Genomic DNA, 22,718 nt, shown 5'->3' with positions numbered 1-22,718 from the left:
GTGTATGGTTTCTCATCAACCCAAGTATGCATTTACAAATCATATATATAGTCTACTCTTTCTTCGAAATACATTTCCCTTGGGGGAGTTTTCTTCATCACACTCAGATATTAGGATTCACAGCTCTACAGGTTATGAGCCCGCGCTGTGACCAGCGGGGTATCTTTCAGTTTTAAACTTTTCACCCTTCTGTGGACAAGCTTGTGGATCTTTCTTTCATCCTTCCGTGAAACATCTCTTATCCCCCATCAAATTCCACCCTTCCGTGTAAAGCCCATCTTTCCCCTCTGTCAAATCATCCACCCTTCTGTGGCTCATTGACAAGGATATTTATGGTTAACACGCAATCCGACCGGCCTGACCTTATTCATCAGGATTTCTCCGCTAGAGTTACCCCACCCCGTAGAACCCTCAATTCCATTCCTGAAGAGTCTTTTTGTATTGGCCGACTCGTTGCTCTCTTCCACATCATCCAATACCATGTCAGGCAAACGGTCCAATGTTCCTTTCCCCTCATCTTCTGCCGACCACACTATCCCCAACCAGTCCCCCGCCAAGAACTCAAACCAGATCGCCGGTGATTACCAGCCTCCAGAATCTTTAGATGCAATCATTGCTCGTGAATTGGAGAAGACGGGTCTGTCTGGGATCAATGATAATCTTCTGAAGGTGCTTCTCATCCGAAATCTCTCCAACAACAATCAGACGATGACCGCCGCATCAAACTCTTTGGTCTCCAGTCAGCTTCAATGGCACCAACTCGGGCAGCAAATCTCTCCTCAGCTCACTTTGGACAGAACAAATTTCCCGTTATGGTCGGCAGCGGTTATCAACACTGTCAGAAGCATCACTCAGAAGGTCAAGTTTTTCAACACCAACTCATCAACAACCAATCCAGCAACGTCCAATGGAGTCCTGGCTCTTCTTCAACATTCAATCCACCCGGCGCTGCGCTCCTTTCTCAACGGGTTAACTGCGTATGGGGCCTACCAATCTTTGAAAGGGCGTTTTGCGGGTACTTCCTGGTCTCTCATCCTGAGTCAATGGTCCGACATCGCACATGCCCCAGATGCATCGGATTTGCTATTGTCCAGCTATGAAGCTCTGAAGCGGAGCTGGATTGATCTGGATGAGAGACTGGGGGGTTTGACAGTAGATAAGTGTCTAGCTGTCTCCTTCCATTCCGTCATGCATCAATACCAGAACACCATGGCTGATTCCGTTGATTCCCGGATTGCAATCAGACCTGATCACATTGTCACCTTGGAGGAAATCTTGCACATGGCGACTCGGCTGCATCAATTGGCTTTGGTTTCAGAAACGGCATCGGCAATGGCCATCTCGTCAACTCATGGTCGTGGTTCTCACTCCGGGCCACATCGTGGTGGGCGCGGTCGAGGAGGTTTTTGTGGGTCTTGCGGTTTGTCTTGACAACAATCTCAACAAAGTCATGACCCCCACAGCTCAACCACTCCGCCCCCAGACAATTGGGCAACGCAATATCTCACGGCTGAGTTTCCATTCCATTTCTGCTGGGAATGGGGACACTGGACCCCCAACTGTCCTCAATTCAAGAACCGTCTTCCGCCGCTGGAGGATCCAAGAAAGAAGAACCCGTCCTGGTGGCCAAACAAATCAAGCGTTCTGTTGGGTTAACTTGTGTCTAAGTCTGCGGAACTGGCGTCTATCTCAGCTCCTCCCAAGAACCCTGACAATCCTCTTTGCAAAACTGGGGCCACCAATCATGTAATGTCCCATGAATCCTTTTTCACCAATCTTTGGCCCGCTAATCTGCAATTGCGCGTTGCCTCTCAAGACCGCATTTCCGTAGACGGTATTGGCGACGGCGTTGTACCGACTCGTTTTGGGGACCTGCATTTAAAGAATGTGTTGTTTGTGCCAAAAATCTGTGGGACAGTGATATCAATTGGGTATTTTGACAAATGGGACGGCCATATCAATTTTGACGGTGGTGTTTTCATTCTCAATCAACAAGATACTCGTTTCTATACGCACATGAGTCACTACAGATGGTTTCTTCCTTCCCCAACCTCCTCTGCTTCCCTGAAGTCCTGTTATTTTTCTCCTCAGCTATCTTCTCTGTCTGAATCCAACCTTTGGCATGATCGGCTAGGACATATTGCCATCCGCTTTTTCAACCAAACAATAAATCGGCAATGTGTACATGGGATTCCTCTGAAAAAATTGTCTCTCCCAAAATCAAAACGTCATTCCTGTTCTCTCGCAAAAAGCACTCATACACCTGTCCAGTCCCCTTCGCGCGAGGTCGCTGATGCCCCCGGAAGTATCATTGCCATTGATCTTGTTGGTCCATTTCCTGAGGCCCTTGACGGGAGCACATACGGTTTGGTATTACACAATGTTCTTTCCTGCATGACTTCAGTTGTTGGGCTGAAAAACAAGGCTGCGGCAGGCAAGGCGGTATCTGATTGGGTCCTTGATTTTAACCGGCTAACCCCTCATTGTGTGAAAACTATCCAATCCGACAATGTGGGAGAATTGACCTCAATCAAATTTAAAAAGTTTCTCAAGGAGCATGACATTGGCCACCAATTGAGTGTTCCCTATGAACATCACCAGAATGGCAGTGTTGAGCAGACCAATCGCACTCTCCTGGACATGGCGCAAACTTTCATCATTCACACTAAGTTACCAAATTCTCTATGGTTCCTGGCAATGAAACAGGCTGCTTACATTTTCAATTGCGTGGTTCACACTGGAGCCAACAAGTCTCCCCACAAGCTTTCTATGGGAAAGCAGCCCTTGTTGGACACGGTTTGTGTTTTCAGCTGTCAAGCTTATCTCCATGATATCAATTACCCAAAGCAGTTCTTCCCAAGGTTGACAGCTCTGATCCATGTAGGCGTACTAGATGACTCGCACGGATGGCTGCTCTGGAACCCAAATTCCAAAAAGCTTGAGCGTGGTGCATCGGTCATTTTTCATGAGGACAACCTACCCTTGCAATTAACCAATTCTGGATTGGTAAATGCCATCCTCAACTCTATTGGTGTCAACCGTCTTGGAGATTTCAGTCAGTTACGCAAGCTCAATTTCCAGGATGCGTGTTTTGAATCAGTGGTCTCTGAGCCCCCTTTTCTCTCCGACGTGCCTTACACATATCATCAAGCAATCAACTTCACTCTTTGAGCAGAATGGAAAGCTGCGATAGACGCAGAAGTCGGTATGATGGTTGATCTCCGAGTCTGGGAGGAGGTTCCCAAGTCTGAGGCAAGGGAAATACTCACGTGCAGATGGGTTTTTGCATTAAAACGGACCCAGGAAGGCAAAATATCAAAATTCAAGGCGTGCATTGTAGCTCAGGGTTTCAAGCAAATTCATGGCCGCAACTTCGGCGAGACATTTGCTCCTACTCCAACATTCCCCGCGCTCAGGATTCTTCTAGCAATGGCATCCCATTTGGGATGGCCGGTGGCTTCTTTTGATGTCAAGAGCGCATTTTTACACAGAGACATTGACCATGATGTTTTTATCCGACCTCCACCAGGTGTTTCAGCAAGATCTGGCTGCGTCCTCAAGCTCCGCAAGGCACTATACGGAACACGTCAAGCCGCTTGCTGTTGGTGGCTCCATTTAAAGACGCAGCTTGAAAAAATCGGTTTCTTTCCGACCATGGAAGATCAGTCAACCTATGTGTACCGATCAGGGAGCGACATGGCTTTCCTGTGGGTTCACGTTGATGATGGCCTTTTCATGGCAAGCTTGAAAACCCTTCTGGAGAAGCTCAAGTCCCGTTTATCTTCAGTTCTCGATCTCAAATGGGACGCATCTCTTTCAAGCATTTTTGGTCTTTGCGTGCGAGAAGTTGCCGGAGGTTTCATCATCAATCAGCCCATGCTGGTTGACAAAATCATCAATTTTCAGCTTTCCACAATATGCACCCCCACTCCTATTTCTTTGACTGATCTGGAATCCAACCCGTCCAACGGATCAATGGACATTGACTATCTGTCCAGAATTGGCTGCCTCATTTATCTTGCAATGGGCTCCCAACCCGACATCGCATTTGCCGTAAACTTCTTGGTGCAATTCTCTATGGCCCCAGATTCTTCTCACTGGGCGGCACTAGACCATCTGATCTCCTATGTTTGTTACAGTGCCAAGCTGGCGCTACCAATAGTGGCCTCCAAGCCTTTCTCTGACGGTGTTGTTACCTACGTTGACGCAAACTGGGGAGGCAAGGCTTCCCGGTCCGTCCATGGTTTCATCTCTATGGTCTGGGCGCGCTGGTTTCCTGGTCATTCAAACAAAAGACATGTGTGGCACGTTCAACATGTCAGGCCGAATACATGGTGCTATCTTTTGCATCTAAGGATGCTTGCACTGTATTGGCCACGCTATCTCATTTTTTTGAGCTGCCACCCCCACTTGTACTCTGTGACAATAAAGCCTCTGTCCAAATCAGCTCAGATTGCCGTACTAGGAAGGAAAATTGGCACGTCAAACGCAAATTCCATGTCATCAACAAACTCCTCTACACCAAGAAAGGCCGCCTTGAATGCATCTCGACAAATGATCAGCTAGCCAATATCTTCACCAAGGCTCTCGGGTGGCAAAAGGTGTCTGAGTTTCTGGCAGGAGTAGGAATATTGTGTGGGCAATCCAAAATGATGGAAAGTACAGTGGGGACAGTATGCGCTGGCGGCGATGAACATGCACCCCCCGTATCTGTTTGTCTCCCTCCACAAATCCCACACAATAATCCCGGTTGATTGGTTCTACGGACGCTAACCATTAACACTTTATGTCAAACAGTTTACCATCTCGGTGGCGATTTTTCAAGACTCAATTCCACAATCCCCATTCACTTCCTCCTTTGTCTCTTCTTTTTCTCATTGTTTCTTTCTCATGTTCTATTCTACCCCAATTTCTTGCTCTACGTCAATTAATTCTTATCATTGTTTTTGTTCTTTTCCTTTATTTTCTTTTTCTTTTTTTGGTTTTTGGTTGCTGAGGGGGGGAGGGGGAGTGTTATATCAAAATATGTCTTTATTTCTAAATCCATATTTTCACATGTTTTCAGTTTGTTTGGTCTCAGATATTTTCTATATCTATAGCTTATTATGTGTTTGGTTTCTCATCAACCCAAGTATGTATTTACAAATCATATATATAGTCTACTCTTTCTTTGAAATACATTTCACTTGGGGGAGTTTTCTTCATCACACTCAGATATTAGGATTCACAGCTCTACAAGGGGGATCCTGACTTCGAAAATTTTCACAGTTTGCTTATGTAATTGCATATGTACATGTGGTTTGGCGCGCTTGGTAGCGCTGACGTGTCACAACTGCGCATGCGCGCCACAACTCAAGAACTCAGGGAAGGAGTATGGTTACAAAGAATTGTTAAGTTGTAACTAGGGTTAAAATTGCATGAGGAAACAGAATATGAATTCAGAACAATGATATCTCTTAAGATGAAAAAGATATGAAGTAATTTCATATGTAATAAGTAGAAAAGAGGCAGACTTTAGCTGGTCAGCTGTGTTGACTCTAAGGCTGACAAGCAGCCACAATGTGATCAGTTGCCGCATATTGCAAATTTGGTAGTTTCTTGGTGATTCTGCCACTATATCTCAGCGCAGAGTGGGAGTTCTTCCATGATATTGGCACCAAGATGATCACATGCCCTCAAAGATTTATTGTGAACCTTGAATGACCACAAAACCCCCAAATGTAGTAGCCACAATGTGATCAGTTGCCAAATATCACTAATTTGGTAGTTTCTTGGTGTTTCTGCCACTATATCTTAGCACAGCGTGGGAGTTCTTTCATGATATTGGTACCAAAATGATCAAATGCCCTCAAAGATTCATTGCGTTCTTTGAATGACCACAAAACCCCCAAATGTAGCAGCCACAATGTGATCAGTTGCCAAATATCACTAATTTGGTAGTTGCTTGGTGTTTCTGCCACTATATCTCAGCAAAGCGTGAGATTTCTTCCATGATATTGGTACCAAAATAATCAGATGCCCTCAAAATTTTATTTCGCAGCTTGAATGACCACAAAACCCCCAAACGTAGCAGCCACAATGTGATTAGTTTCCAAATATCACTAATTTGATAGTTTCTTGGGGATTCTGCCACTATATCTCAGCGCAGCGTGGGGGTCCTCCTATGATATGTCAGAAAAGAAATGGCTCCACCAGGACTCGAACCCGGGTTGGGCTTACTCTAGGTGCCTGCTTTACCACTAAGCTACGAAGCCTGAGTTGCCAGATTCATAATCTAACATCCTCCCGGAATCTGGATTCTCTAAGGCTCTCTTAGACCCGCTGGCGTGCTCACTCCTCTGCAGGTATGCTTGGCTCTTTGAGCTCGAGACTGTTAATATGTCAGAAAAGAAGTGGCTCCACCAGGACTCAAACCCGGGTTGGGCTTACTCTAGGTGCCTGCTTTACCACTAAGCTACAAAGCTGAGTTGCCAGATTCATACTCTAACATGATATTAGTAAAAAAATAATTAAAAGCCCTCAAAGATTGATTGCGTACCTTGAATGACCACAAAACCCCCAATTGTAGCAGCCACAATGTGATCTGTTGCCAAATATCACTAATTGGGTAGTTTCTTGGTGTTTCTGCCACTATATCTCAGCAAAGTGTGGAAGTTCTTCCATGATATTGGTAAAAAAACTAGATATCAAGGCGGCTGCGCCGCTGTACTTCCATTGGCAGACATATAACCTACAAGCCACTACTAGTTACAGCTTACAACATAGGTGGATAGGTTTACCTAGTCCATGTCAAAAAATACAACCAATTTCATATCTCAAAGAATAATTTAGGCTCTATTTGGCAGCAGTATACTGTGGATTCTTGTAATTCACATGAATCTGAAATCTGATGAAGTTTTAGGCCCTGTTTGGATGCCACATTATATGCCATAAATGTTGTGAATTTATGATGTGTGACCCCTGGGGGTTTCAGGAACTTGAATTTTGGTTTGCACATTATAAATTTGCCCCAATTATGACATATAACAGTATGTCCAAATGGGGCCTTAGAAGAGCTGATTAGATGTCGGATGGATGGATGTCAGGCAAAAAAGAATCATGAATTTCTTTAATTTCATTGCTACCAGACTGGGCCTGAGCAAAAATTTGAAACAAAATGCCTCAGTGCTTAGCTAAACTGAGTCTATGATTTCTTAAGGTTAGGTCACATTAAATCCTGACATACATAATACACTCTTGGACTAAATGTCAAAAAGTTGATATGGAATCCTGTGTAATGTGATCTACTACCATCCCCCTGCCCCCTCCAAACTGGTCCATAACAGTTTTTCAGCAGTGAACTTGCACTGATGAGGCTTCAATTTTGTATGTTTTCAACTTAGAGAACCCTAAATGATCACCATGTACACAAGTAAAGGATGGTTGGGTCTAGCCAAACCTAAACTCACATCATGTGAACAATCAAACCTATCTAATGAAAGCCCCAACGTGGATCACAGCATGCATATGCTTACTTGAGGAACGTATATAAATCTCACCTTGAGATAATCATAATTTCTTGGCAATTTTATAAATTATTTTCCTGAGGAAAAATCAATTAAAGGTTGAAATTGATATTAACAAATTTGGATTGGGCTGGATAGTAAAAATAACTAACATTAACAAGTCTACCTTGGGAGAATAAGTGGATGACTTTCAGGCTCATCAGCCACCCTTTGGAAGATGCTGTGTTCAGGTAGTGTATGCTGGAGCTCTTTGTAGGAGAGGACATGTTTACTCTTGATGCTTTTCATTGTAGAGACCTGGTTGGGATGGCTGGTTCCCGCGGCGCTGCGGTAGCGGACCATGAATATACAATCACATTTCTATCCAAGCACGCGCATGATGTGAGGGTTGTCAACATTCACATTGTGCCGCTTGCAATGTGGGGAAGGGTTGTCTTTGCCCGGGCGCAACATGGGATGAACAGAGGAGGGGGCGGGGAAATGGATGATGGTGGGACTGTGGGCAAGGTTTGCAGGGACAACGAGAGCGGATACTGGGGCCGGTGAGTTGTTGGGCAAGGGGGTTTGGGGGGCAGTGAGACAGAGAGGCTGCGGATGGGTAGGCGAGTTCGTGCAGGACTGCGTTGCCGCTGTTGTCTTTGAAGTGCTGGTGCGCCGCTTCACGGCCTCGGCGTCCCCTGCGCTCAGCCCGAGCTCCTCCTCTAACGCCTTGCGGGTCCGGATGCTTGAAAACTTGTTGAAAGTCAGGCTCAGTGGAATTTCCTGCAGCAGTGCTGGGGGCGATGAAACGACCCACATCTCGCGGGCTGAGGAGGGCTGGCCGCCTCTGGGGCGTTGGTGTACATGCTCTGGTCCAACATCACGTGCTGGATGGATGCCAACATGGACTGATAAACTCTTGCTCTCCTTTGGCTCTGGGTGCTTGGCTGGGGTGGCCAACGACTTAGCGGGGACGGCAACGGATGTATGGCCGTTCAATCTTGGATTCTTGAGGTGAACAAATGAGAAGCTTGCGCTTGCGCTGGAAGTTATCCTGGACGATCTTGGTAGCTTCCCTCATGATATTCAACATCAATTTCCCGCCACCGCCGCTGGTCTGAAACAATTCTCAACTATTGGAGGAGAGGGGGTGTTGGGCAAGTGTGTTGAAGTAGTGGTGGAGCTTGTGTTTGTGGTGTTTTTGCCAACTCCAATCTGAGTCTGGGTGGGGTTGAGGCTGCGTGGTGAGCGGCCAAAGCAAAGGTTGACGTTGGGCCTGGAGATGGCAACTATCAGAATTGTGAGGATTAATGCGGGGGAGGTCTTCCAACACGCCGGGAGAGGTCTTACGCAGCTGTTAAGGTTTAAACAGAAGATTATGCGGGTTGTCAGCATCCATTGGTATTGACTTGGCTTCACTGATGAAAAACCTTACATGATTGAATGTGAGGCGTTCAAGGGTGAGGGTGGAGCCGTTGCCTTTGCAAGGGGAGGTTGGCATGGTTTTGCAAAGGCATCCTGGACTGGGCATTCTGGTTACAGGTAGGGCAAAGTTGTAGGCCTTCAGTGGCGGCCCGGTGGGCAGGGGCACCAAATTGGAAGCCGTTGGGTTAGCAAGCACAGCTTTTTGGCAGTCAGGGTGGGAGGTGACTACTGAGATCCTGGCTACACACAAGTTCCCCCAAAGGGACTCAGAGCAAAAAGACCGGTGTGTTTGAGAAGGCAAGGAGAGACGGACCGGTCTGGAGGGCGGAGACGGCGGCAGAGATGAAGGCGCTGGACGGATGCTGTTGTTTGACAGACATATGGTGTCAATGTACATAGAAAACCCATGCTGCTTTTCCAGGCTCATTACTAAGCAATTCAAGGGTCACAAACCAGGGGCTTTGGGGGTTGGCTGAAGCAAGACAACACAAAGGGTTGTAGGAGGGATTGGGCTTGGGTGCTTTGGGGACAAGAAGGTGTTCTTGGGGTGATTTTGCCGCGGTAGGGGCGCATAAAATACCTAGGCAATGGTTGGGATGACAATGTCATGTTGGCGACTGTTCTGATAAGCCGGAGGCGTGGGCGTGGCAGAAAGCAGTGAGGGCAAGTGTTGTCTATAAAAGGGGGGGTGGGTTTGTATCTTGTCCCTCAGCGGAGTCCAGCGGGTGGTTTGGTTCAAGCCCCTCCACTGTTGCACTTGCTCAGGTTGAGGGGAAAATACTTTTTGGCCCCCCTTTTGCATAATGCCTTCAATGCGGCGCGCTGGGGGCCATCCTCTCACTGTTTTTTGACCCTGCTAGACAGGGATGGACAGTGGGCCACGGTACATCAGCTTGCTGATGTTGGGTGGCAGGTTGTGGGCTTATGGATTTGTGCATTGTTTTCTCATTGTGCTTTTGTGATTTGGTATTTTGTGGGGAAACCCTTGACTTTTTTTCTGCTTTTTTATGTGGGGGAAACCCTTGACTTTTTTTTTCCTGTTTTTTGGTAATTTGTAAGGGGAACCCTTGAATTTTTTTTTCATGATTCACTGGCTTTAATATAGTTGGATAATCACATGCCCCCAAAGATTCATGGTATATCTTGAATGACCACAAAACCCCCAAGCGTAGCAGCCCCAATGTGACCAGTTGCCAAATATCACTAATTTGGTAGTTTCTTGGTCTTTCTGCCACTATATATCAGCGCAGCTTTGTAGTTCTACCATGTTATTGGTACCAAAATAATAGAATGCCCTCAAAGATTCATTGTGTACCTTGAATAACAGAAAACCCCCAAACGTAGCAGCTACAATGTGATTAGTTGCCCAATATCACTAGTTTGGTAGTTCCTTGGCCTTAAGACCCGGACAAAAATATGCTCAACCATGTTAAACTCATTCCAAAAGGCCTTATATGCATGTAGCATACCAAGGATGATATGCAACATCTTCAGGAAATTTAAGGTCACACCAAATTAACAACCCAGGAAGGATGGTATTGTGAGAGGGGTGAGGGGTCAATCTTTCCCTTTTTTGACAAAAAGTAGATTTGGAGACTTCTGATAACATCAATGGTTGAAGTAAAAAAACCAATTCACAATTTCTGAGACCCCTCAGCCACCCTGGATTAATCCTAAAACTGGCAATGTCTTTTTTTCAGGAAGAACAAAATGGTGTGTGTAGAAATTCATGAATTTTATCAGGGCAAGAAAAGGAAAGATTGCTGTGGCTTGAAGCTAACACAGGGGGAAGTTGAGTGATTATAGAAGATTATTAAGGCAACATGGAACACAGGAAAAGTTATCAAGAGGAATAAAAAAAAATTGATCAATATAATTTGATCAATATACGCTATACTGATCAATATACAACATGGCAAATTCATCCATGTTGGTAGTGATAGAAGTCTATAGGAGGTTAAATCACTGATAATTATGAGATCTTATGGTTTCTTCCCGGCTATAGTAGCGCAGATGGGTTATTACCAAAAACCCAAACGTTGATATTTATAAAGATGTTTTAGATTTTTTAAATGAGATTGAGTAAGATTGCGATAAGGAGAATAAGAATAGAAGAGTGAAAATGAGATCACCATATATATTAGTTTAGATTGGAAGGTGAGAGCTTACGGAGTTGATATCCCAGGCAATGTTCTCTAACAAGTATGGGTAGTAGAAGGATTTCTTTGAGAATTCTATAATATGAAGAGTAGGAGATAATCTGAAGTCAATATTTATTTTGATCTCATTTGAATAAGTATAAAGAGTAAGGGCTAGTCAAATAGAGTCTAGGATTTTGGGATACTAATAGTAACACAGAATTACAGAGTCTACCTGAGTAGCAGTATTTACCTTGATTTCAATGTTGGAGTGAGATGTTGAAATAATTGATTGATCTCTGATTCTCTGGGTTGGAGGTTCTCTCTCTCGTCCCTCAACGGGATAATAGTTCTCTTTCTGCAACTATGACTGTGCTCTCCTCATTGTGCAGCTCTAAGTTTTTCTTTAGGAGTTTGTTCTTTATTTTTAATTTCATGAATATCTTTTATAGCGCTTGTGGTTTTTTAGTATTATTCATTTCTTATTCATTATTCATATTATCTTGAGTTCCGCGCCCGCGCGTCACTCAATTAATTAATTGTTATCTTTTAGTTAATTCACTTTTGTAACCCTTTTGGACTTCTCAAAAGTCTCAAGGGTTGACACCGCCGGCAGTATCCTTGGCTCTCTTTTCTCAAACAACAAATTGCCAACGCGCAATTCCAGCCATCAGAAAATCACCCCCCCCCCCCCCCCCCTCACGCTTACACAAATTCTCCGTGCTCTTTTTCGGCCAATCACCCTGAGGGCATACACAGCTCATTCTCAGTTTTCCATTTTCCCCTCCACCAACTGCCTACCGCCTGGCACGGTAGGAGTTCCTCACCGGTTTGCTATCTTGCAGGACAAGTGCCCCCGCAAGCCAGATGTCCACAGGGTCACTTAAACAGTTTCCCCCTTGGGCCGTGGCAGCGCTGCCAAGTCCGGCAAGCATTCCTGTCTTGGGCTGAGGAGAAAAATTCAATCAACATTCACCAATCATAAGATTGTATCTACTCAATTCCTTACCTTAGGTTGACCGGAGCCACTGAGGCTGGAGGATTAATGTGTTGAGGCTTGTAAAAAGAGACCCACATATCCTGAGTCAGTTGTATTTCTTCAGCAATCCATTTGGGCTCCCAATTCAAGAGCTTGAAGTACTTGTCCAAAAATGATGGGTGTAGCACTGAAGGAGACAAGTGTTTTAGCATGTTGGTAGTCTACAATACTAATTAAGACAAGTGAAAGACATACCAATTGTGATCCAATAAAGAGCTGAGGAGTCAGTAAGACTATAGTAGTTGTTGGTAATGTTCAGACCAACCCGGCATGCATTTCTCAATGCCAGTAGATACTTTACAGCAGTGATAGCGGTTGATAAGTGCTCTGTGATCTGATTGATGAACACCACAATGTGTAATATGCAAGCCAAGCCATGAACTGAGATTTGATTGGTTATCTCATGAAACGGGTTGAGTATTTCAACCATATCGCGCGCTAAATGAAAGTCAGACTGCTCCAAGTGAAACTTGCGCTTGATACCCTGCCTTTTGTGACGCTGCCATTCAGTGCTGGAATGAAAATATTGAATCAGTTTAATAATGTTATAATAATTGATCATTGTAAGACTAGCTTACATGGCAGCCTGGCACCGGATGATGCTGGTGAGTTGGCAATCACCACCCCAAAAATGGAGGCAATGTGTGCGGCAGCCTGGCACCGGATGATGCTGGTGAGTTGGCAATCACCACCCCAAAAATGGAGGCAATGTGTGCACATTGCCATGTTCTAACACTCATTGAAAACCACTTGTATGCACCGCATATGACAATGAAACACTTCATCTATACCTTGGTAACTTCTGCTTTCCAAGCCTCTAACAAGTTCCCCAGCTTATAGGTAAATGTATTCTTAATTTGAACCAATCAAGGTGGGCCGCTACACTACACTACACTAAGCCAAGGGGTCACTTGTCATTGGGTTAGCAGCGCTAAGGGAGGTCCCTTTTTTACTGTAGTGTTAGTGTGCCGCTACGGCTGCTACTCTGTGTTATGCTATGCTACAGCGCTTCCCAAAATGCCACTAAAAAGTGCTGTAGAGCGGGTGCCTCTTTGTGCCCTGTGCGTGTAGCGTTAGGGCCAGTCCTGCCAAATGGTGCTTACACCACCCTAGCAGAATTCAGCTATGTTATGTGAAGGCAACACTACAGTGAGTGTAGCTGGCCCACCATTGCATACATGCAGCCCCAATGGCACATGGTTGATATTTTGGTGGGATGGCCCCAAATCTCCCTGCAATGGCAGCTTTTTTTGTAAAAATCATACACAGTAGATTGAAAACTAGTTGTTTTTAGTAGAATAAGCTAGGCATGGCCACTTGTGAGCCTTCATGTTAGCAAAATTGTTTTTTTCCTGACTCAATTTATGAAATGTGCTTTTGTTTCTGACTCAATTCTTCACTTTTTTTATGTCACAAGACGGCCAAAAGTGCAAATATTCATTCATCCACATTTGGTGGGGGACTTTTTTGGTACCAGTAGACAGACACAGGCTATTTAATGGGGAAAGGAGATTAAGAGGAAACTTGGCATCAAATTTACACAAAAAAACATGAAATATACAGCCCTCATACAACTAAACAAGCCCAACATTTCAGACGGTGGCAGGCACAAGTGATTGAGCTAAAGTATTTATTCCAATGATAAGACAGGGGATAGAATCAAGAAGCCAAAAGGAAAACTAGTACTCATTTGGCAGATAGTGCACGTGGGAGTTGGAATTTTTTTGCCGGTTATTGTGTTTCAAGGCACAAAAGGAAGTCAGAAGTGATAGCTTGGGCCAATTGAATGATCTGCGGTGGGCGGAAGTTGAAGAGACAGTTGGGTGTGAGGAAAGAGTCGATGAAAAGACTATCAATGTAAGTGCCAAGCCTTTTCCAAACAGGCTCCAAAGCTTCCCGTCAAGGCACATTTTTCTTGAAGATATGTTCCACAACGGTTAAGAAACCCAAGGCGGATGCGCCCGAGGAGAACTGGCGGTTGTTTGGTGCCAAGATGAGTCCACAAAATCCAGCGACAAGGTAAAGGCAGAAGGGCATATAGTTGTGACGTGAGCAATGTTTATCCAATTCCTTCTTCTGCGCAACTAGAGCTTGACTTTGAGTGGAAGTTGGCTTGGGTTCAACATTGGCGGCCGCAGACCCACGTATGATGAAATAAGTAATGAAGCTGTCAATGATGGTGTTGTGTAGTTGATAGAGGGGTTTGAGAGTCATGTCATTGTGTATTTTTCCATCTTCTTTGTTTGACCCGGAACTAGTAGTCTTGCAGTTGGTGAGATAATCAAGGATGAGAAAATGGGAGCTGAGGTTGTCTTTGGTCAGATTGCCTAATGAAGGGGGCTTGAAAGAAAATTCTTGTGCCGTTAACTGAATTGATGAGGAAATGCAGTTTGCCCATCTTGACAAGTGAATCTTGCCGGGTTGTTGGATTTTGAGAAGCATCAAGGCAAGAGGATATTCAATGTGGCCGCTTGCCTTCAAAAGGGGGAATTTGGTTGACTTGAGCAAGAGTAGAGATGGCAAATGGCACCCGGGTACCTGTGGCGGGTGCGGGTACCCCCCTGTTTTTAGACCAATTTCTCACACCCGCACCCGCACCCGGCACCCGCCATGGGAGGTACCCGGGTGCAGAGCGGGAGGTACACGGGTGCCAGGCGCAGGTACCCGGGCTTACCAGCAGTACATTTGGTACTAATATATCCTTTTTATAATCGCTTCTCATTCATTGAACAAAAAAAACTTATTGTAGTCAATCATTCTACTGTTAATTCTTCAATATCCTCTTCCTTTCTTTTTTTCTTTTGTTCTTGCTTCCATTGACGCAAAACTCCCCTTTTGATTAGACCGTTCTTGGAGTAAAACGCCACGGTCATCCCTGTAGTGACAGATGAAGCGCTGAGTCGGTGCCTTTGGTCGGACACATAATCCCTTCCAAAGCTAAATGACCTTTCCACGTCCACAGTGGTTGCTATTGTAGATCAATTAGCCGTTAGTACCAAATTAATAGTGAAAATGAAAGAGTAATTGTCTGACCTGGACAGCTGAGCACGTCGAGAGCCATTTGAATGAGACCGCCGTAAGAGTTTCCACAGCGCCCTTGCGCAATCCACCATTTAAGGGGGTTGACTGGGAGTCCTCCCAAATCCAGATGCAAACCCCCAGCAAGCCACATGCTTAGCGGGTCAGTTGAGATCTGCCCCGATCGCGCTTCAGACGCACCACTCAGCATGGCAAGCACACCCGTCTGAGGCTGCTGTGAAGTGCGGACCAGTCAAGCTTGAATCATAGAGTAGATAGGAGAAGATAGCAAATACTAACCTTTGTAGGAGCAGGCTCTTGTGACATTGATTGAGTTTCTTGAGTTCCGCTTTTGTAGTGAGTTTCCCACATCTCACGAGCAAGTTGGATAGCTTCGGAAATCCATTCCAGTTCCCACTTGGCAAGTTTAAAATATTCATCCTTGAACGATGGATGAAGAACTAAAAAAAGTGTGCTATCAGAATCAAATGACCAACAGTAAAATAAAGAGAAAGACAAACTCATAGCAACTCGGTAAAGTGGGGAGCAGTCTGTAAGAGTATAGTACTTATTGGTCAATTGAATACCCGCCAGGCAGGCATTCCTCAAAGCGGCCAGGTATCTGCTTTCCTTGTCGGAAATCACATTCGAAAGATGACTGGTGATTTGGTCAATGTAAACAACCACTTCAGCTATTCGAGCACCACCCCGAGTCAATACCTGGAGGGTGATTTCGTAAAAAGGCTGAAGGACCTCGGCGAGGTCTTTGGCCAAGTCTATATCATTCTGGTTGATTAAATGTTCTTGTTGAAGCCCATGTTGCTTATCTTTCTGCCATTCAAGACTTTAGGCAGGGTTTTATAAGTGCTCCAGGTTGGTGTCTTGAATAGGAAAGATCAACTCACATTGCACCCAAACATCGCAGGATACTGTTCAACTGCATCAATGTTGAATTCCACCGAGTCTTCACATTGCGCTTGACATTGTGGGGCTTGAGGCAGTTTTTCTCCCAACAGAACTTCACAAACAGTGCCTTTGAATTAGGTGACTTATTGAGTTTTTGGGCAATTGCTCAAAACTACAACCAAATTTGTTCATGTAAGCTACCAATCATATTGTACACGGCTAAGAATTGATTCATACCTTGGAAAGGGTTTTCTTGCATGATTCGGAAGTATAAGAGTCGTCATCATCTTCATCACTGAAACCGTTCACATTGGTAGTCTCCAATTCCATGTCGTCGTCATTGATCAGCTCGCATGCAAGGGTTCTATCCTCCCCTGACTCATCATAATCGTTTTCTTCATCTTCATCTTCAGAACCCTCTTTATTCAACCTGTGTGCAAACGCATCACCATCAGAAAAATAAGAAACTACCAAGCAGACAAGAAGCATGAGGATCACTAGCAAGGAGACAAGAAACATACCCTAGAATTTGCTCGTCTGGATGTTCAACCTCATTTTGATTGTCATCGGAGTTTTCCAAGTCTTCTCCATCATCCAAATAGCTGTTAGTTTTCTTTTTCTTGTGGCTTCCAAATGGTTGCATTATAACCTGGGCAATCAGATTCAAGATGTGTGCAAAACATCGAACCCAATTTGCTTGGCCTTTGAATTGGGGCCACTTAAATTTTTTGATCTTGTTGATCATGCTCTTGTTGTTGGAAGCGTTGTCTGTAACAATACCACGGATCTGTGGAAAAAATGCAAAACAAAATCAAAACATTGAAAGCCAATTCAGAAGCATGAGAGTGTTTACCTGGTTTTGAACTCCAAATTTCTCGACAATAACACGTACTGTGTCGACTAGATAAACACCTGTGTGTCTTTCTTTTAACATCACAAAGTCCAGAGGCATGGCCTCCAATTCAAAACCACCCGTACCATCCTTGACCAAGCGATATATGACCGTTCCAAGAACATCGTAACCGTTTGGTGACTGCCAAGCGTCTAGCCCTAGATACATTGCTCCCTTATGTTTCTAGTGAGAAAAAATCAATTCATAAGAAAAAATACAAGAACTCTGATGAGTGAAAAAGGAATCTCACCACAAGGGATTTGATGAAGTTCTCTTGGACTGCGCAATATAAACGGGTGATGTCGGAGGAAACAGCCTGTTGTTTAGGTAGGTTCTTCAAGACCTCCGGGTGCAATATGGATCTGTGCGCCTGTTCCCCAAGAGCCGAAAATGGCTGAGCACCCTCTGCGCACCATATCACACATAGCTGGGGCACCTGTGGTAATTGACAATGTAAATATGTGGATCTCCTGACTATTTCTGGGGGAGAGAAGGATTTTGGTTGACTTACCTCCTGTGGATCAATGTCTCCAGTGCCCAAAACCCCCAGGGAAGCCAATTTTTGTGTTTCCTCGACTTCTTGTCGTTTCTTAAGGCAAGCAGCAATGTGCTTGGAAAGGTTTGTTGGAGAGGTGTCGTATGTGGAGCGGTGAATTTTAGTCCCACAGCTATCATGGAAACAGTGTGTCAGTAGATTAAATTGAAAAAACCCGTTGGAGAAAAAGAAAAATAACTCACATTTTACAAGGGTAAGCTATCATCTTTTGGCCATTTTTGTCCAACTGGTCGGATAGCTCTGGGCGGTTGTAAGAAGCATAACACAAGCTGAGTTGATTTTGATGCACTTTCAGTGCCCTTTCTGTAATGAAGAACATGAGGTTAGTCTTTTAATTTTTTTCAGCTGACCAATGATGAGGATTATATTTATGAGAGACTTGCTCAGCTCTTGTTCATTGGACAGCCCCTGAGGCGTTGCACGGTCACCATTGGATCCTTGTTGTTCATCATCCGAATCGTTGACAACCACAGTTGTACTGGTGTGTTTCTTCTGGCGTGTTCGGTCTTGAGATTGAGCAGGCCTTTCAGGCCCCAAGGTTTCAGGTGCTTGTGATTCCGATTCCTTGCGACGTTTCCTGCTGTTTCCTGCCATGGTGGATGGGGATAGGTTAGGTGGGTCAGGGAGGATAAGGAGTCGGTGCCGTGGACTAGGAATAGGGGTCAATTGATATCTGGCGCCAAATTGGAGATCCAGACCGTGGGACACGCAAAAACCAAGGCTGCCCTTGATTCCCCCCGTCCCAGCGCTGGGAAAGTTGGGCGGGTACCCGTCCAGGTACCCGCCTTCCTCACCCCCAGACTTCTGGACACCCGCACCCGCACCCGGCACCCGCCGGCGGGTACCTGTTGGGCCAAACGGGTACCGGGTACCCGGCAACAAGTACCCGATTTCCATCTCTAAGCAAGAGCATATTGATGATATTGGGCGCGAAAAACAGCTTGTCACTGAATGGTAATAATATTTTCTCCACTTGATTTGAAAAAGGAAAATGTTAGCTGCATCTTGGCTGTTCAAGCTTGGAAGAGCGGAGGATATTTATCAAGACTTACAATATTTTTGAATTTCTTTTACCCATACATTGTGTGTACATTCCGGCTGAACCAAGGCAAATTGAGGTAATTTGGTCGGTGGAGTCCTCTTGTGCATGGACTTGGCACAACAATTGATAAAGGAGTGGACAGCAATGTATGCTTGCTGGAATTTTTGCCGGCTGAGATTACCTTGAAAGGTCTTCAAAATCCCATGAGCGTCTTCTTGGATAGACTTGTCCTTGATAAAACTGAGTTCGGCAGTCTGATTGGATGGTGCAGGAGTTGAGCTCAAGGTTGTGGATGACGGGAGAACAGTGACCATAGGGCCAGATGCCGCTGGAGCGGTGGAATTAGTGCTAGGAGCTTGGGTACCAGCCGGAATCAAGTCGGCTGCAGACTGATTGGAGTGATCCTCCACATCATCCAAGTGTTGTGTGGGCTGGTTGGAGTTAACTATGGCACCACTCAAGTTTGGTGCAGATGTGTTTGGGATGCCCTCCTCGCCCATTTGGTTGGGTTTGTCGGATGAGGAGCCGGAAAGTTCATCATTGACTGGTAAATCGGAATCTGGAGTGGTAGAGGGTATTGCTAGACTTGGATTGACATCTTGAGTAGTTTGCAGGGCAGCTGTAGTTGCTGAAGAATGCAAAACTGTCAAATTTAATAAACTGTTATGATAGAGAGTGGTAATTTTGACTTACTTTGAGCTATGAAAGCAAAAAGCACAAAATCTTGAAAAGAAATCATACATACTTTTGCTGTGGGAAGAGCGCTGCAAATGTGTACCAGTTTGCCGCAAGCCATTCAAGTGTTGAATAACCTTGAAAGGATGAGGTGTACCCTATGGTACAAGACTGTGACTGATGTCAGCTCAAACTAACCGGAGACAGAGGCAAATGAGTGAAAGTTCCCACTAGATATCCTGAAGCCTATGGATAAAATTGCGACCAAAGAAAATAGAATGCATACAGGATGTTACCTTAGGAATTCACTGCTCATGCAGTACTTAATACGTAGAAGTTTGCCCAAACTTTGAGCCCTGCTCATGTGGCCCAAAAGTATGTAAGCAACATGGGGCTTGCATGAGCAAGGAAAACAAGCAGGAGAATCACGGTTTTTGTGACACACAGTAACAAGCTAAACACATAAATACCTGCATATGTACTACAGCAACTGCAGTACAGAATACATGCTTGGTGCTCCCGCTGGATACCTACAGTCTGCCTGGAGATGTGGAAGTACAAGTACGGGTTGTGGACAGTTCCCTGGGGAGGTGTCCCAAAATCCATCCCGCGCCATGTATGCCCAGGCATTCCGGGCACAATGTCAAGCCCAACCGGGGTATGTAGATGTATGTCTATGTGTGATATATGTATGTAGATATGTATTTATATATTCAGAATCAAGTCTCAAACAAAGTTTTGAAACTGAAGTCTGAAGAAGGGCTTGCTCACGCATGCTGTGTGATATAGTTTGTGACAAAAGCACACATGAGCAGACAGCGGAATCAGTAATTTGTAACGTTTGTCCAGCCTGAAGCCACCTGATAAGTACAAAGGGTCTTGGTAATCAACCAAGGAGATGGACAAAGTAAAAGGCAGCATCAAGAACTGGCTGAATTCTGTGGCTAGTGCTTGAAAAGTACATATACATACACCCCTATGAATCACACTAGTGTGCAAGATGCCAAGACCCTCGGCCAGCGTGAAGGCCTGTGTGTGGTGGTGTTTAGGTTTTTCAGAAGCGTGAAACATTGGCAGTTAAGCTTGACCAGTGGGCGAATTGGACGATTGTCCAAAACACAATTCATGCTTGTGGCTGTGAGCACCGAGCTCAGGCAAGGGGATTCATATAGTCTGTCTAATGTGCTACATCCTGGCCAATTGTCCAAAGATGGCCGCCACATAGGAGTGGTTGACATTTTCTTACAATTAAACAATGGCCCTAGAGTCTATCCTTGGGCCCAAGCAGGGCCGCGGCCCCCAAACAAGTACATTTGCGTTTTTTTTTGCATCAACAGCCATGGCCGGCGGCCAAATTTGCAAGATACAAGAGGACCTACAGCATACAATGGTGGTGAATGTGACAAAATGTGTACATAATATACTTATAATAACATGACTCAATAGAAGCCTTAGGTGGTCAACACGTATTTGGGCAGATGTTGCGCTGTGGAGAAATTTTTACCTTGGTGTAGGGCGGCAGTTGACTGGCGGATTTGTTTTTGCTGCAGAGCAGAAGAATGGTTACAACAAATGAGTCTATGATCTTGGAGAAGGGGGCGGAAGCCATGCAATGATCAGTCTCTCTAACCCAAACACTATATGTTACTGATCTATTCACCTCAATTGTTCTGAGCTACAATTAGCTTGACCTTGCCCGTAACCCTTCATCACCATCTGAACTGCAACAGCTACAAGACTTTGCTGGGCACACCCTTTTCAACTGAATCTCTTGGACTCCGGAAACTGAATCCCCTGCCCCACAACTCTTGTATTAGACAGCAAATATGGATTTGGATGACGCGTTCTTTTTAGATGATGTTGCCGAACCGACCCCAGTTGACAGACCCGCAGGAGGTTGGAGGCTACCCATCTCCCTTTGGATTCCTGCTACTACTATTGACAATGTTTTACCACTTTTGAACAATTATTGCTTGTAAGATGTCCCTCTCACAACCCTTGCTGATGCCAGCACCCGTCGGAAGAGGGCTGCTAAGGGTTGCACCAAGGACCGACAAACCGGCCAAGCAATCTCCAGGATCATAACACATGCAACCAATGAGAAGCCTCACCATTGCAACAAAGTCATCCATAGTCTGCAAGCTTTCACAAAGGGCGTGATGGCCTGGCCAGCAACGCTAAGTCTGAAGAACTCCCTACCGCCGTCAGCACAGACGAGCTCTTGACTTGGAACAGCTGGAGAGAGCGCGGCAAGACTGCCTTGAAACAGTGTTTGGACGAGGCAACGGCAAAGCATCCAAAAGCAAATGAACAAGAAATACGACTCATCCGCAAAGGGATGCTTGATAATCTGAAGGGCAGTCTTGTGGGTGTTACGTTCCTTGGCGCACCCTTCACCTCGACATCTCCAATTTCAATCCATGTTAAGAGGGACATGGAATCGGATCTTGCCAAGCACGGATTTCCCCGATTTACGTTTGATTGGAACGCGCCCCTTGTGCACAAGAGCTTGTGGAACACGCTAATGATTGACATAACCATGCGCCACTGGTTGCCTTGGGCCAAGCATACCCAAGTTGAAGTCGTTGAGTCTACACTCCCAGGAATCAAAACTTGATTTCATGAATGGATTACAAATCAAGGTGAGGCTAGGAGGAAGGCGCAGCTCACCCCTCCTGAAATAGCAAAACAAAGAAAGAATTCTCAAATTGTGAGAACAACAAAGAGAAAGGTAGGTGCTGGTGTGAAAACTTGCTGTACGCGCAACAGAGTAAAGCTGATAATGCTTGTTTTTAACAGATTGTTAATCTTTGGGCAGATACTTTTCTGGCGCTATACCCTCTAAAGAAGGTCCTGGCACACTTAATCAGGGACCCGGATGCTGTGTTGGATTTTGAGGGGGAAAACGCAAACAAGGCACCGCAAAGGATTGGTGCATACTGGCGCAGCAGTTTCATGGAAAATATAATACGATGTGTCGACCATGCTGCCCAACAACAAGCAAAAGGGCATCAAAAGAAAATATTGGTGCGGGGCCTTTTGGATTGCAAAAGTTACTGATTGCCCACGGCTGAAGAGGCAACGGGGCAAACGGTCCCAAACCGGTTTCCTCTTGACACCTGTAACCCCAAGTATCTATCAAACGTCAGTGAATTCCAGGCCAAGCATCTAGCTAGCGAACAAATGGGGTTAGGAGATCTCTTGAGAGAGATGATGGGGAAGTCATATACAGAAAATTAAGATTATCGAGTGTATAAAATAAGTTAACTATAACATCCACGGGTGCAAAAATATGCAAAAATACCCTAAATAACAGCAAATATTGGCCATTTTTCATAGATACAGCCAAAAACGTATTGTAATTTATCATTGGAGGTACCCAACCAAGGAACTCAGGGAGGGTACCTAAGTCCATGAGCATGAGGAATGCGGTCTGAACGCATACAGACGCAGGACAAGAGAAACACGGCCCAAGCGTCTGAATGCCCGGAGACGAGTGACAGTTATATGTAATGAACTCCGAATAGCAGAGTTCTTTCCCCT

At 45.1% G+C, this 22,718-nt stretch overlaps 1 protein-coding gene across 1 annotated transcript; it reads right to left on the bottom strand.

Moving 5' to 3' along the window:
• Positions 1-7,865: 7,865 nt before the first annotated feature.
• On the bottom strand, positions 7,866-9,518 carry PtA15_13A317 (uncharacterized protein; the record flags this gene model as incomplete). Its single annotated transcript, XM_053162503.1, has 5 exons — positions 7,866-8,560; positions 8,619-8,838; positions 8,920-9,149; positions 9,223-9,271; positions 9,363-9,518. The coding sequence occupies 5 exons, from the start codon at positions 9,516-9,518 to the stop codon at positions 7,866-7,868; spliced, it is 1,350 nt and encodes a 449-aa protein (XP_053026472.1).
• Between the last annotated feature and the right edge of the window lie 13,200 nt (positions 9,519-22,718).

Source organism: Puccinia triticina, chromosome 13A, assembly GCF_026914185.1.
Source record: "Puccinia triticina chromosome 13A, complete sequence".
Lineage (NCBI taxonomy): Eukaryota > Fungi > Basidiomycota > Pucciniomycetes > Pucciniales > Pucciniaceae > Puccinia > Puccinia triticina.
This window is presented reverse-complemented; position numbering and strand designations above follow the sequence as displayed.